The sequence below is a fragment of the Dipteris shenzhenensis genome, chromosome 29 (assembly GCF_047967505.1).
Source record: "Dipteris shenzhenensis isolate YYH24624 ecotype China chromosome 29, Dip_SZ_1.0, whole genome shotgun sequence".
NCBI classification, from domain to species: domain Eukaryota; kingdom Viridiplantae; phylum Streptophyta; class Polypodiopsida; order Gleicheniales; family Dipteridaceae; genus Dipteris; species Dipteris shenzhenensis.
The window spans coordinates 4,676,199-4,691,488 of NC_141624.1; the positions used below are offsets into that span (position 1 = coordinate 4,676,199).

General features: G+C 43.2%; 1 protein-coding gene across 2 annotated transcripts in view; it reads right to left on the reverse strand.

The window, feature by feature from the left end:
• Positions 1 to 3,509: 3,509 nt before the first annotated feature.
• Positions 3,510 to 15,290, reverse strand: part of LOC147882334 (immunoglobulin) — a 104,895-nt gene continuing 93,114 nt past the window's right edge. For both annotated transcript variants that reach the window (XM_087400796.1, XM_087400794.1), the window contains one exon: positions 3,510 to 4,169. In XM_087400796.1, the coding sequence (XP_087256922.1) occupies positions 3,759 to 4,169 (411 nt within the window). In that variant the 3' untranslated portion in view covers positions 3,510 to 3,758. The remainder of the gene's footprint in view (positions 4,170 to 15,290) is intronic.

Consider the following 15,290-nt stretch of genomic DNA (forward strand, 5'->3'; position numbering starts at 1 on the left):
TAATCCAAATGGTATTACTTTAAATTGATAATACCCATACCTAGTACGAAATGATGTCTTAGGGACATCCTCTTCCCTAATTCGTACTTGGTCTTAAATCAATTTTAATAAAGTAATTTGCCCCTTGCAATTGATCAAAGAGCTCATCAATGCAAAAGGGATAGGATACTTATTTTTTATGGTGATTTTATTTAGTGCTTGGTAATCTATGCATAAACGCATAGTACCATCCTTTTTCTTTACCATCAATAAAACTGGTGCAGACCAAGGTGAGCTACTTGGTTGGATTTTTCCCTTCCTAAGATATTCCGTTAGCTATCTTTCGACCTCGTGTTCCTCCGCTTGACTAAGCCTATATGAGGATTTACAAACTGAGGTGAATCCAGGAATTAAATCTATTTTATGATCTACTTCTTTGTCAGGAGGTAACCATCAAGTAAATCAGACGAAAAAACATCTCTAAATTCAAACATTAAATCATTAAAATAAGATTTCTACTTTTTAACATTATCAAAAACAATATTACTTCTTTGCGATGCTAAAGATATAAAATCACCAATAAAAGTAAGTTCACAGAGATATACATCGCATTCTTCTTAGTGTAGTAGTCATTCCAATTCCATCGAACAAATAAGAGGAGAGTTAGGCACATCATGTTCTCCTTGAATCTGGAAGACTCTACCCTCTTTCTTAAACATAATGGAGTTATTGAGATAACTCCGCTGTAAGCTATGCCCAAGACTATAGAGCCATTCTTAACCAAGCACTACATCTGTTCAATCGAGATGCATGATTTGAAAATCCAAGGCCATCGTGATACCCTTGGATATCCACCTATACACCATCATGTATCATGGTGTCCCAAACTTTTTTATCAATGCCCTTTGCCAAAGAGACCACATATTTCTGAGCATTGGAACTCTCAAGTAATTTTAATTTCTTAACTAATGAGTAGTTCAAGAAATTATGTGTTGCACTATCATCGACCATCACCTTACTCTTTGCCCCTTAATTTTTCCATGCATCCTCATTAAATCATGAGAACCAATGATAGGCTGCCACATTGCCGATGATAGACAGCACATGTGAATGCTATCCTCATGATAGACCTCTACCTCAGTGTACTTTTCAGTACCATTAAGCGGCAATACTTGCACCGCATGCACTTATTTTTGTGGAGGTCTATTTGGAGCTTTAGCTCCCGCTTGTTTATTCTTAAGACAGTTCCAAGCAGCATGGTCTTTGCCCAAACATTTGAAGCAAAGATTTTCTTGCCTGACCCTTTCATAATCCTCTTTCTTCAAGAGAGGATAATTTTGTGTTTGAGGTTTCTTAGGTAGTACCTGAGGAACCTCCTTCTTAAAGTGCCCCTTCCTTTTCAAATTGAGAAATTTATTGAACTTTGAAACAAAACCTGATTGCTCTGAAGCTCCAACTTTAAATTTCCCGGTCTTATAATCGTATATTTGAGCATACTTAACAACTTCCAAGGTTTTAGGGAAATTTCTTTTCACCTCAATCTTGTTAGCGTCTTTAAGACCTCTCACGAAACCCCTTATCTTTTGCAATTCATCAATTCCCTTCAGCTTAAGGACTGCCTCCCTATAGTTCACTATGTACTAGACTAGAGTGTTTTTACCCATAGTATAATTGTCCCAAGCCTCCCATGCTCTTTCTAATTCACTTTCCGATAAAAACTCTTATAGGAAGGCTTGTTCAAACTCAGTCCAATATCTATGAATTCTATCACTTTCCCTGAGGCTCATCTACCATTTATAGGCTTTATTTCCAAGGGAAAGACTTGCTTCCACTACTTGACTTTCAAGAGAAGTATTCCTGAGTCGATGAAAGTATTCCAGCCTCTTCTGCTTTCTTCTATCTCAAAGTCCTTGCTTCGATCTTCTTCTTTGAATTTGGTGAGGCTAAGAAGGATTAGAACACCTTGGGACCTTGGAAGGGAAGCTTAGAATGTAGAAAGGACGTAGAGAGGGATAAAAAAGAAGTGCTGATGTGGCTTTTTTTAAAGGTCTAGAGACCTTAGATGATGTGACACGGCTCGTGGTTTCCTGCGCCCTGCGTTACGACTCAATTCAACGATGCTTCCATGATCCATCTCCAAATCATCACGTAGCCTCATGCTTAACTGCACGAAAGTACCCTGATATACTCAAGCGTGTGAACTGCGAAAGTTGTTCGTGGCAGTCCGTAACTTCGTATCTGCCAAGCCTCAGCCAAAGCAACGTTTTGATTCAACTTCTGAAATCCTTTTAGACATTTCTAGTTCCTGAACTCTGCGCCATCGCTCAGACCTACAGATTAAAGGAACGACAATGGGATTTGTGTTGTGCGTTGTCTCGCAAAGTCACCAACTCATTAATTTGCTCACGCCTCCATCTTCATTGCCGCCATCGTCAATTAGTAGCAGCCCGCGAATCAACTAGAATAGAGATTAGAGAGTAGAGACTTTGGAGTCTTTGGACAATAAAGGCAACGCACTCTAGTCTCTAACTCCCGACAGACGACTGTGTTAGAATCTGCGGGACGGCACAATTGATTACTATGCTGGTGATTTCAGGCCGCGCTCAAGCTTGGAACTTCCATTCGTCATTGAATTTTAGGCTCTGATACCAATGTAACATGACCACAAAAGAGGACTCTCTCTGATTCACTGCTCAGCCTCAATTCCTCTAGTGCTCCCTGTTACATCCGTACGTCCACACAGTTTTTAGTTCCCTCTCTTCTATTCCTTTTGTGGAGCCTCTCTCTAGAAACCTCCCCTGAACCTAGTGCTTGCCACTTGCAGCCCACCTGAGTACCACATGTCCATAAAGGACCTTAGTACCTTTCTGCCCTTTAGGCCTTAACATTGCACTCCCCATTCTTGCCTAGGCCTAGGAAAGTTCCTAGTCCCCGACTCTCTAGGCTCCCATCAACCAAGCACTGTCGAGCCCTCTGGTTTCCCGCTTCACCATAACCACACCAGACTATTCCGGGATTATGACTGACGTAACGGAGACACAGAGAGAGAGAGAGAGAGAGAGAGAGAGAGAGAGAGGGGTGACTTAAAGCAAGACAAGCAACACTTGGCAAACAAAGAGTAGCATGCAACTGCTCACTCGCAAGCAGACCCTAAGAATCCCAATGCTCATGTGTGACCACAAGAATGGCACATGCCTGCCCATAATTTGTCAAAACCAAAACCAGACTTGGGTACATGAATGACCAAAATTCCTCATATGCACTATCTAAGAAAAGCTCTTATAAATTTAAACATGGACAGGAAGGCCACTCCTACATTATTTTCCTGATGTCTATGATAGATTACATCCATGGGATAAGACTCATTTCAGTCCAAAATGTGACAAGATGCGTTGCAAGAATCTTGAGCTAACATTCAGCTAGCTTATGTATGCAGTTAATCCACACAGCTTCAATCTCTTAACATTTTCATAAATGAGAATATGAAAGAGCAGAGAATTGTACGCACACATATATGCAGAAATAAGAAAGTAAGATACGATTGATGTTAAAGGTGACAAGGGCACATATTTTCAGAACATACACCTCTATTGAGGATACCTGCAAATCATGATCTCTTTGCATGCTGAAGCTCACATTATGATATACTTGAGCATGAGTCGCAGGGATCATAAGAACCCTCTGAATCACAGCTCTAAATTTCCACAGCCAGGGTTGAAATGGGATGTTGGCTACTGATCATATATTCTTCCAAAAGTTCTACAATTGTGTACGTTCTGCTAAATCAAGTTAAAAGAGCTAGAGGTTATGTGCTCCCTGCTCCATGACCTTTCACTTGAAGGAGGCAAAAAGAGTGGTGGAATTCTTTCTCCAGCCAGGTTAGAAGACTCCCCCCAAGACTCCCTCCTTGGAGATGATGGTCTTTCCCTTTTTGCTGCTGTCTGAGTCCTTGGGAGGGGGGCATGAACAAGGATTGGAACGGACCATTCTCCTTTTTCCCTCTCAGTTAGAAATGGGTGTTCATACTTCGTCCAGTTTGCATTGCGAGTAGTCGTCACAAACTCAAACCTCAGCACCCATTGCAAAGATACTTGAGGAGTTACAAAGGAGGGAGGACCATCAATAGGGATTGAAAATACAAAATTAGTTTGAAGCATGTCGACGACAGCTTCATAATAATCAGCTTGCACCTGAATATAAACAGATACACTATTAGTGGAAACTCCAACACACAGCAAACAGCGACATGAATATGTGATATAATTGATTCAAAGACAAGACTAAACTAAGGTTAATAATCTGCTTGTGTGATATGTCTGGCAGCTTGTTATTTATTCTTTCTTCTATCACCCTAGGGCCTAGATGCAATATAAACATCCAACCAAGCAATTTGCCAAACAAATCTCTTTACTGGCCATACATAACATTTTTATCTTCCAGGTCTGAAGAACAACCTTCTATCTATTAGTGCCATTACTAAACAGAACAAGGTAGTGAAATTTGACGAAGGGAAATGTCTATGCAAGACAAGACTGATGATTTCAAAATCATAGACAGGAATTAAGGCATTTTCTTTTTCAAAGAAGCGAAACTTCTATTAATAAACTCCTTAGTGACTCGGACACCAAGGACAAACAACTCCCCAATGAAGGGTACAATATAGAAACACAAGGATTTCCCGCTCTATGAGGGATTACCTCGTACGAAGGGCTGAACAAAAAGCAACTCTAATGGTTCATAATGCCATATTATACCACCATCCGTGAAATGAAGGAAAGGACAATAGTATTAAGGGGGGGAAACCGGTACAGACTGTTTCATTAAAAAGCTTTGCCACTATCGAGGCTATGGTACTTAGTCCGTTTGCAATGTATTCAATACATAGCCCCTCATGATCTTTGTCCCGGGCATTATGTAGCTTCAGGGCTGCATGTCTAACGTCACCGGAGGTGAATAGTGCCCAGCAAGTGAGGCAAGATGGCTATGAGAGGTCAAGTGGCAGCTGGTGGGGAACGTCAAATAGCGTGCGTGCATAGGAGTGCCAGAGGTGATGTCGGGGAGAAGTATTGGAATCCATTGCTCAAGAAACTTCTACCAAGTTTTTGGAGTTATTGCTAAATAGGATGTTTTGTAACTCTTTGTTTTGGAGGATGAAAGCTTGCTTCCTTCGGCGGTGGTGATACTTGTTGGCTTTTGGTGCTCCAGTCTTTCACATAAAATGTTGATTCCCTCACTCAGTTATTAAAGACAAAAGATGTACAACACAATAAAGCAACCAAACACCTTCTAAGACACAGACCAAAGACTCAAGACTGCCTCACCACTACCGTGGATTTTTGGCATTACTACACCATAATCTAACGACCCTATAAAGCAGCTGCTCTTACGACTCTATGTTGTACTATGCTGTACTTAGGACTTAGTACTGCCATTTTGCATTTTTTGCAATCTGCATTGGTGTGGATGCTCGTTTAGTAGCTCCACTACCACAGCTCATTGTATCAGGTTTTTCACATCTCATAGACCCATCGGTCTTCCGAATACTTTAATAAACTTTCTTTCTTTCTTTCTACTGGCTGGAGAAATACATGCTGAAGGCGACTCTCACGAGCAAGAATAGCTCAGATGGAGCACTGGACAAATAGAGATGAATAAATGTCGCCATAGAATTTTATGGAGGCTAAGAACACCGCCAAGCAACACATTACTATTCTTCTAGACTCGTCAAGAGCCATGAAAGTTTCACGCCTTCTAGCCAATCAACTTTTCAAGAGTGTCCCTCCAATCAGATCACATCCACCAACTCCATACCACTTCCAAACCAAGCTCTAAGATCCTCAAGACGCCCCCCCATGAGGGTCACATTCCAACAATCCCCCTCTAAACCGAAATGGGGAGAAGCAAAACATCACTATTTACAAAAAGCCATAACACAAAAACTGCTATGCTCACAAAGAGCTAAATCGATATCTCGCTCACAAAGAACACTATCCCACAAAGGAAATAAAATGTACCACTGTCACAACAATTGCTCACAGAGAGCCCCGAAAACTCAAGCACCAAAGATACGCCCACACAGCCAAAACCCAGAATTATCAGACAAGAAAACGATCAATGAGCTAATTAGCATTAACCTTTCAGTATAGTCCTTGGTTTTCAGCAACAAATCATCTATAAGCGGGGGAGCCAGCAAATAGAATGATCCAATGGACAACCAAAAGCACTTCTAGAAGATCTCGCATTGGTCCGATCGTCTGTATATGCATGTTCGTTGCTAGATCAAAACGATCCACTGCCTTAGTCGTTCCATTGCCGATGAATACAACGAGCAAAAGTCAATGCATGTGCAAAGCACAAAACCGCCTTGATCAACCTCTGACCAGATATCCTTGCAAGACTGGTCATCTTCATGCTCATGCAGCTCCACTGCCAACAAGCTGAGATGCTCAATTCTGTAAGAAATCCTAGATTTACTATATTTAGAAATGTGCTAAGGAACAGAAAGGAGACTGAGATAGCAGAGAACAAGGAATAATTATATTGCTTGAATGTCTGTAGGGTAGATGTAGTTGTTATCCATACAATTGGGCCTCTCTTATATAGAGAGTGAAGAGTCACACATGAAAAGGTATGTACTCCAAAGGGTATGTGCATGAAGAGGTGTGTACCCCTTGTGAAGTGTGTGACCCTTGATAAGAGGGTACATTACAATAGAAATGTCTCTTCAATAGAGTGTCTCTTGTGAAGGGTTGTGCCTCATTAGGAAGTGTCCCGTCGAAAGGGCATACCCTTCCACAAGTGACCATTCATCAAACCATCCATAAGTCTAGAAATAGAGAAAGGAATACGTCACAGATCGTGACATCCCCTCCCACTCAAAAGAAGACCTTGGTGGAGATAATGAACTGATGTAGAAAATATCACGGTAAATTCTCAAAATACTGCTGTAAAATGTCAGGGTACTGCTGTAAGTCTTCATCAGATTGCCAAGTAGCGTCGGAGTCATCCAGATCTCGCCAAAGAACAAGGAATTCCGTGATAAGTCGATGTCGAGTCTCTCGCTGTCAATGGTCCAGAATACGCTCAGGAATAAGGAGAACATAATCGTCTTCGATTTCTGGGACATAATCACCTACAGGAGGAACTGCTTCATCGCCTGGAATGTACGTCTTTAGCCAAGAAACATGAAATGTTGGATGGATTTTACCCCATGATGGTGGTAATTCCAATTTGTAACTTAAAGGTGAATTTTTCTTGACGATCCGGAAGGTCCATAGTATCTTGGTCGCAACTTAGGAAACACAGACTTAACCGTCTTATAGCGATGTGGGGCTACAAATAATAGCACCATGTCACTAGTGTCAAATTCTAGGTGACGTCTATGTTTGTTGGCAGACCGTTAATACCGCTCTTGCGCTTTTCGCATATGATCCCTAACTTGCAGTAGAATGTCTTGCATTTCTTAAACCAGTTGATCAGCTAGGGCCACTCGATGTTAAAGTACAAAATTCGTTGGTACAATCGGAGTGTGTCCATAAGCTGCTTGGAATGGAGTCATGCTGATGGCGCTATGGAAAGAGTTATTATCAGCAAACTCAAGGAGTGGTAGATACTCTTCCCAAGCTGCTAGGCGTGACTGAATATAATGTCGAAGCATTTCTTCCAGAACTTGGTTGACTCTTTCAGTCTGGCCATCTGATTCTGGGTGGTAGGCTGAACTGAGCAGTAGAGTTGTACCCAAAGATTCGAACAGGGAAATCCAAAAGTGACTGGTAAACTTAGGATCTCTGTCGGATATGATATTCTTGGGCAATCCATGGTGTCGGAAGATGTGTTGTATGAAAAGTTTGGCTATGTCCGGAGCCTGTGCACTGCTTTTGCAAGCAATAAAGTGTGCCAGTTTGGACAATCGATCAACAATTACCATAATTTGAGTGTTATCTCGGGAGGATCGTGGTAGTGTTGTAATGAAATCCATGGAAATACTTTCCCACCTTTCAGTTGGAACTGGAAGAGGGTGAAGAAGTCCTGTTGGAAGTCGTCGGCTTGCTTTCATTTGTTGACAAGATAAGCAAGATGTAACCATTTTAATGACGTCGCTTTTCATCTGAGGCCAGTAGTATATTGCACTGAGTAACCGATAAGTCTTATTGATGCCTCGATAGGCAGCATAAGGAACTACATGATGCTCTTTTAACAAAAGATGTCGAACATCCTTGTCATGTGGTACACAGACGCAATCTTGATAATACAGAAGGTCGTCCGTATAAGAAGAGGATGAGAAAATCTTCTGTTCGGAAGTCGAAGGTTGATCTTTTGAAAGAACCTGTACTGCTGTGCCGAAGTCTTTATCATTGAAATACTTTCCTTTGAATGAACTCGGAACATCCACAGATAATGTAGAGATTACCATGGCTGATGCTAGAGGTAACCTGCTGAGAGCATCTGCAACCACATTGCGTAGTCCTGAAATGTACTCAATGGTCATGTGAAAGTTGGCCAGAAACTCAACCCAGCGTGCTTGTCGAGCGTTCATGACTGGCTGAGTAAAAATATACTTTAAAGAGTGATGGTATGTTTTGACCATAGAGTCGGCTCCCATGAGATAATGTTTCCAAGAGCGATAAGCATGTACAACGGCAAGAAACTCCTTATCATAAACCGGGTATCGGGTTTGGATATCAGAATGTTTATGGCTGTCAAAAGCAATAACTCTGCCTTCTTGCATCAAGACTGCTCCTGTAGCGATGTCGGAAGCATCGGTCATGACCTCAAATGGAAGGTTTGGGTCAGCAATAGCCATAACTGGTGTGGTAGTGAGTGCTTGCTTGAGTTGTTGAAAACTATACTCTGTTTCGGGAGGCCATTGAAAAACTGCTGTGCTTTTCAATAATTCGGACATAGGAGCTGCGATTTCGGAAAACTGATAGACCTTTGTATGATAAAAGTTTTCCAATCCGAGAAAAGAGCGGACATCATGAACATTCTTAGGAGTAGGCCAGTTGCGGATTACCTCGACCTTTTTGGGATCCACAGAGATGCCTTGAGCGGAAATAACATGTCCCAAATATTCGAGTTCGGTCTTGAAGAACTCACAATGTTGATGTAGAGAGAATTTGCACAGAGAACTTCAAAAACTTGGTGAAGATGTTGTTTGTGCTCATGTAGGGATCTGCTGAAAACGAGGATGTCATCGAGGTAAACGATGACGAACTTATCGAGGAAAGGCCTGAAGATGTCATTCATGAGTGTCATGAATGTGGCCGGGGCATTGTTTAACCCAAAAGGCATGACCAAACATTCATAGTGTCCATACTTTGTTCGAAAAGCTGTCTTGTACTCATTGCCTTCTCGTATGCGAATTTGATGATAACCTGAACGAAGATCAATCTTTAAGAATTGTATTGCGTGTAGAAGTTGATCGAAGAGATCATCGATGCGAGGCAATGGATACTTGTTTTTGATAGTGAGCTTGTTGACGGCTCAATAGTCGATGCAGAGGCGCATTGACTTATTCTTTTTTTCCACAAGTAGTACAGGAGATCCGAAACGGCTGCGACTGGGCCGAATGTGACCTTTGTCGAGGAGTTCGGTGACCTGTCTTTGGATTTCTTCATTTTGAGTGTAAGAAACCCGATAAGGAGGTTTCGACGGTGGATTACTGCCTGGAATAAGTTCGATTGGGTGATCCACTGGTCGTCGAGGTGGTAACTGCTTTGGCAATTCCTATGGAAAAATCTTCAGGTAAGGCTGGAAAAAAGGTTGGTTGAGGTATTCAGGAGGATCCTTTGTTGGTGTCTCCTCGATTGCCGTAACCAACAAAAGTGAAGTCTTTACTTGACGTTTACGAACCCACTTCTTTACTTGTAGAACAAAGGCAACTGGGGTTGAAGGAGAGTCCCTAGAACCAGTTAGCTCAATAAGTTTTCCCTGGTGGACAAACTGGATAGTATGGCTGCGAAAACTGATTAATGGATCATAGTCGTAGAGCCACTCTTGTCCGAGTATGACACTGTACCGAGAAAGAGGCATGATGTCGAAGTTCAACTTGTCCGTATAATGTTGGATGCGAAAAGACAAGTTTTTCATCCTGGTGTTGCACAAGAAAGTCGTTCCATTTGCGAGTTCAATCTGATAGTCCATGAGACTAGGACTGGTAGTCAACCGAAGTTTGTCGACCATAGAACTAGCTAGGAAGTTATGAGAATAGCCACTGTCGATGAGGATAGTGACCGTTGTTCCACGAATCGATCCTTGAACACAAAGTACTTGAGTGGCCAGGGAAGGTTCGGGGTTCCTGGCAAGGCTCAGGTGGATGGTATTTGCCATTCGCACAGCTTTGCCTTTCTTGTCTTGTGCTGAGGTAGCATCTTCTCTTTGGGAAGTGCTAGGTTCCATATTGGAATTTTGCTTTGGTCGCTTGGGACAATCGTACCATCTATGGTCGCCTGTACAGATGGTACAAAGTCCTTTTGTGCTGGAGTTGTTCTTCTTGTCAGTGGCCGCACCTTTATGTTGGGGATGTCGGTAATGACTTTGTGAAGAAGAAGAGGTACAATCCTTGAAGGAGTGCTTCTGTTGAAATCCAGCATATGATTTCTGAGGCTTCTGGGGATCTTGAGACTGTCGTTGACCTTGATTACCGAAGTTTTTTCGAAACCTGGTGTTATCTTGAGGGCGAGCACCTTTGGCCATAGGAGAGTTCTGTGTGCGATTAGCACTCTGCTTCCCTGTGTTTTGGAAATCTATAATGCGCTCTGTGTAAGCAATAGCGCCATCTGTGGTGGTGATGTTTGCTTTAAGGACATCAATGCGTAACGAGGGATTTAGGCCTGAGATGAAAGCATGAAGGCGATCATCCTCAATTAAACCATCAATCTCCAGCACCAATGTGGTGAACTGAGAGATGTAGGAAGACAGGGAACCCGTTTGCTCCAACTGTCGGAGTTTTGAACGTGCTTGGAAGTCCGCATTGGCAGGTATAAACTGCTTACGGAGCACGTGTTCAAAACGTTCCCATCTTAACACACTTTTGCCGTCCTTTAAGCGTCTTTGCCACCATAGAAAAGCTGTATGCTTCAGGAGGGAGGCTGCCAAGGCGATCTTTTTGCCTTCAGTGAGGTCAACAGTGTCAAAATACATGCGCATTTTTGAGAGCCATTGGTCAACTATTCGGCGATTGCGTTGACCAGTGTAGGCTTCCGGAAGTTTGATGTCAAGTCTTTTAGTTTTAGAAGCTTGAAGTAAACGGTAGAGGACACGTAGTTCAGTGTTTTCTACCTCTGGAGGGAATGAATCCACATAGTCATCTGGTTGCGTCACGTCATCCTCTGTATGTGTGGTACTTCGAGAATCTTGAAGTTGTTGAACTTTCTGGACGAAGTCGGAGATGCTGTCCTGAAGCTGGGATATTTGAAGTTGCAATAGTGATTCGCCTTGTACGTTGACTTCAGAGGTCTTTTTTGGACTTGATTCTTTGATCTCTGGAGAGGCTTCACGCGAGCGTTGCGACATATCGGAGATCCCTGTGAGAAAAGCGCGAACTTGCGCTCTAGTTTGTACCATTCCTGGAAGAAGATTCGGGCTGCTCCCTGAGGTTGCTCATGTTGGAGGGGGCAGGTGAGGCAGGATGGAACCACCCGTGGGAATCTGGTAAAGGAGGTCCTGTCTGAGGTAACACTGGTGATGCCAAAAGTGGTGTTACTGCTCGTGAGAGGACAGGAGTAGGTAGCAGAGTCCACGGATCGGAGAAGGGATAAGGAGCTGCTGTCGGAAATGGAGGATATCCAGGAGAAGGAGTGCCTTCACAGTGTAAATACTGACTTGGAGAAGGTACAACCTGTAGAGGAGGATATCTGGGAGCTGAAGGAGGTGGAGAGTACCCTGGAGATGCCGAAGATGAGGGATAAAATTCTCTCCAAAGATGGACAGCAAACTCTTGAGGAATATCGGGTTCAAGATATCTTCGTGTCTCGTGGAACACAACCTGTACTGTGCTGAGGAAGTAATGTAACTGAGGTGCCTCACGCAGAAGATAGAGGATGTGGTCTAAATCACTAGGAGGGCACGTGACACAGAAGATCCAAGATGCAAAAGCTCCGAAATGGGCTGGCTGTGCAATTTGAACACGATATTGTGTGGTAGATGATGCCTGAGGTGTCCTTGAAATGCCGGGTGAATTACCAGGGGTTTCCATGCTTTAAGGTAGATTCCTTCATTTGCTTTAATTTGTTTATGACAAGAGAATCCTTAAAAGCAGATTGGAAAGACTCCACCTGGCAATAATTTAATTTGCCAAATTGTTGCGTAGAAGAAGGCTGCAAATCGCTGTCCGGAGATCCATGTTGTAGTGGTTTGCAAGGAGCGAATCGAGGCTGGTCTGGTCCGGGCTATTAACAAGATGTCTTCATCGCGCGAGGAGCTGCAACTGGTGCTGATTTGGCAGGACAAAGATGGCGAAACAAGGGGGAGGGGGGGCTGCAGGCTGTCAATGGCGAAGCACATGGCAGTTCCCAGGGCTGGACTGCGCAGGAAAAGGCAGGGCTTGGCTGGCAAAGACTGCCAGGAGGGGGGGGGCTGTGTGCTCGAGCGGCCAATGATTTCGCAGGGGGGGGCTGGCAAGGCCAATGAATGCGCAGGGGCTGGCGTGCTGGAGAGGCGAGCCTGCGCAAGGGGCTGGCGTGCAGTACGGCGCAGGGCTGCGGGCAGTACGGCGTAGGGCTGCGCAGGCTGTACGGTGCAGGGCTGCGGGCAGTACGACGCAGGGCTGGCGAGCAGTACGACGCAGGGCTGGGCAAAGACGGGCGTGCAGGTAATTCCGTACGGTGCAGGGCTGGCGCTGCGAAGGGCTGCAGGGAATTCCGTACGGTGCAGGCCGTACGGAATAGAAAAGGAGGGGCTGGCGACTTTTCGTTGAGGCTGCCTAAGGGGGTTAGTTGCCCCAAAAATTAAGTTGGGGGTCTAGTTAACCCTAGGTAGCTAGGGTAAACCTAAGGGTAGGGGATGGGTTTATTTTGTTCCCTTTTTACTCCTCTAGGTACCCTTTTGTAGGTACTTGGTGCCTAAAAGGTGTGCCTATTCGAAGGGGTGTGACCCTTGGAATAGGTGCACCTTTTCATGAAGGGGTGTGTCCCTGTTTTTAAAAGGGGTGTCCCTACATGAATAGGTATGTCCTTTTGTCCACAATGGGGTGTGTTCCTTGAGTGAGGAGTCGAGACTCTTCATCAAAAGGTGTGTCCCATGGTGGAAAAGGTGCGTCCCTTGAATTTGGGAGAGCCCAAGCACCTGAAAAGACACGATTTTTGTCGTGTCCATTCACATCAACTTGTGATGTGTGGGAGATGGAGAGGCCATAGATGACTTTAGGCAGGGTAGGCGTTTAAAATTTTTACGCTCATCCTTCCATCTCTTCCATGCACAATGTGCACGGATGTCCTTCTAGCGGAAAAGATGTATCAGATCGGCGCTAGAAGGTGGGGGGCATTTCCTACAGGCAGGGGTGGCATGAAGCTTGTAATGGAGTGCTGACGGCTGTTGGTATTGGTAGTCCATTGTGGTCTCCTAGCTATGGGCAAACAAGTGCCATATCACTCTTGTCGGTTATGCCCCTGATTCTTATTTACTAAGCATGGAGGAGAGGTCCCCCTAGCATGATCTATGCTCAACCTGCTGGCAAGTCTATTGTGGTGGCTCTCGCTCTGGTCGAGGACGAGCATTTTCCGAGCAAAGGAAAAAAAAACCTTCCAACTATGCAAAAATATGGCAAAAATGGATCGGAAGAAAACATAGTTTTACTTAGAAATGTGCAAAGTATTATAGCAATGCCTATTTTATACACAAATCTTTACGTGAATCTTTGGGAATGGTGAGAACATAATGGGATGGATTTTGAAGAAACTCACATGTAGAGTTAGACTTCTCTATAAAAATTTCTTTATGATCCTTCTTACAACTTTTACTTAATAGGGGGTGACATTGAAAAACTCTCTCAACCTATCTTCATGAAAGGGTTTCTCCAAAGAAAACTCATTGAAGCAAGCCATCAAGGTAGTTTCGCTAGCGAAACCTCTTTGAAGTAGATCTTCCAAGGTAGTTTCGCCAGCGAAACTACCTTGGACAACACTTTTAAAAGTGACATAACTTTCACATCGAATGTCCAAATATAGTCATTCAACCACTCAAATTAATTGAAAAACCCCATTTGAGCACATCTATGGAGTTATATTTTGGAAAATCTTGCATATATAGTATTAAATATTAAGTGTATTTTATGAGAGTGATATAAGCCCAAGTTAATACTTATTTATAGTAATTTAAACTTCTTTAGAAACATGTCCGTAAATATCTTGTTATTTATGCTATAAAACACTAGAAAGATATTACCATATGATATAAATGTGTTTAATAAGTAATTATATATGTATAATATTATTACATTGAAAGTGATTATGAGAGATGTTTCTTAAAAGAATTATTTTTCAACACTTTTTTAAGGTAATAACAGGGGTACAAAGGGATGTCTATGAATAAGAAAATTTATGTTTTGTAAAAATGAATGAGTGACTAGTCTGTATATTTTTATGATAAAGGGATCTAGTTCTAGTGAAAATAAATGTGTAAAAACCATGTTTCCTAAAGAAATACAATTTTTTAAATCTCTTGAAAAACACGCTCGGATAAATCTGCTCATAGGTTTTCGCTCGTAAAATTGACGCATCTTGCTTTGGTCCTCAGACACGCCTTCTCCCTGGCCCGTGTTGGTTAGTGATGTCGGCTAGAGGAACTCACTGATCATGCTGTGAGTGGAGCTTGTCTGTACACCTTGACCTCGCCTATGTGTCGTGAGCAAATGCTACTTCTGTCAGACGGCCTTATGGATGAAAGTCGCTAAGCATCTATGATCTGGGTAGGATAAGAAACTAGATAGGGTTCCGAAACCGTCCCTGAAGAGACAATGATACCGACCTTTTATCTCGTAGTACATAGTGCATCTAGAAGCGAAATGCACTCAATCTCTTGATGGTCACATAAAGTGCAGATGTGACCCTCTCAGGGTATGCCCTTTGCCCACCTACTCTCAATGTGGAGTCGGTGTGATGAAACACGAAATTGCCCGATTGATGTCCTCAAGGAGTGAGGGAGATGGGTCTGTGTGTATCCAAGATGGATTTGTGTGTATCCCCTGTTGAGATCCGCAATCAATGGTCTCTATAAAAACCTGAGCTCCACAAGGTGGTCACGAGGTGCCAACCGGGTCTTGAATGTGTGTAGCTCAGGTGCTGGCTGGTTAGGGACATCATGTAGCGTGCGTG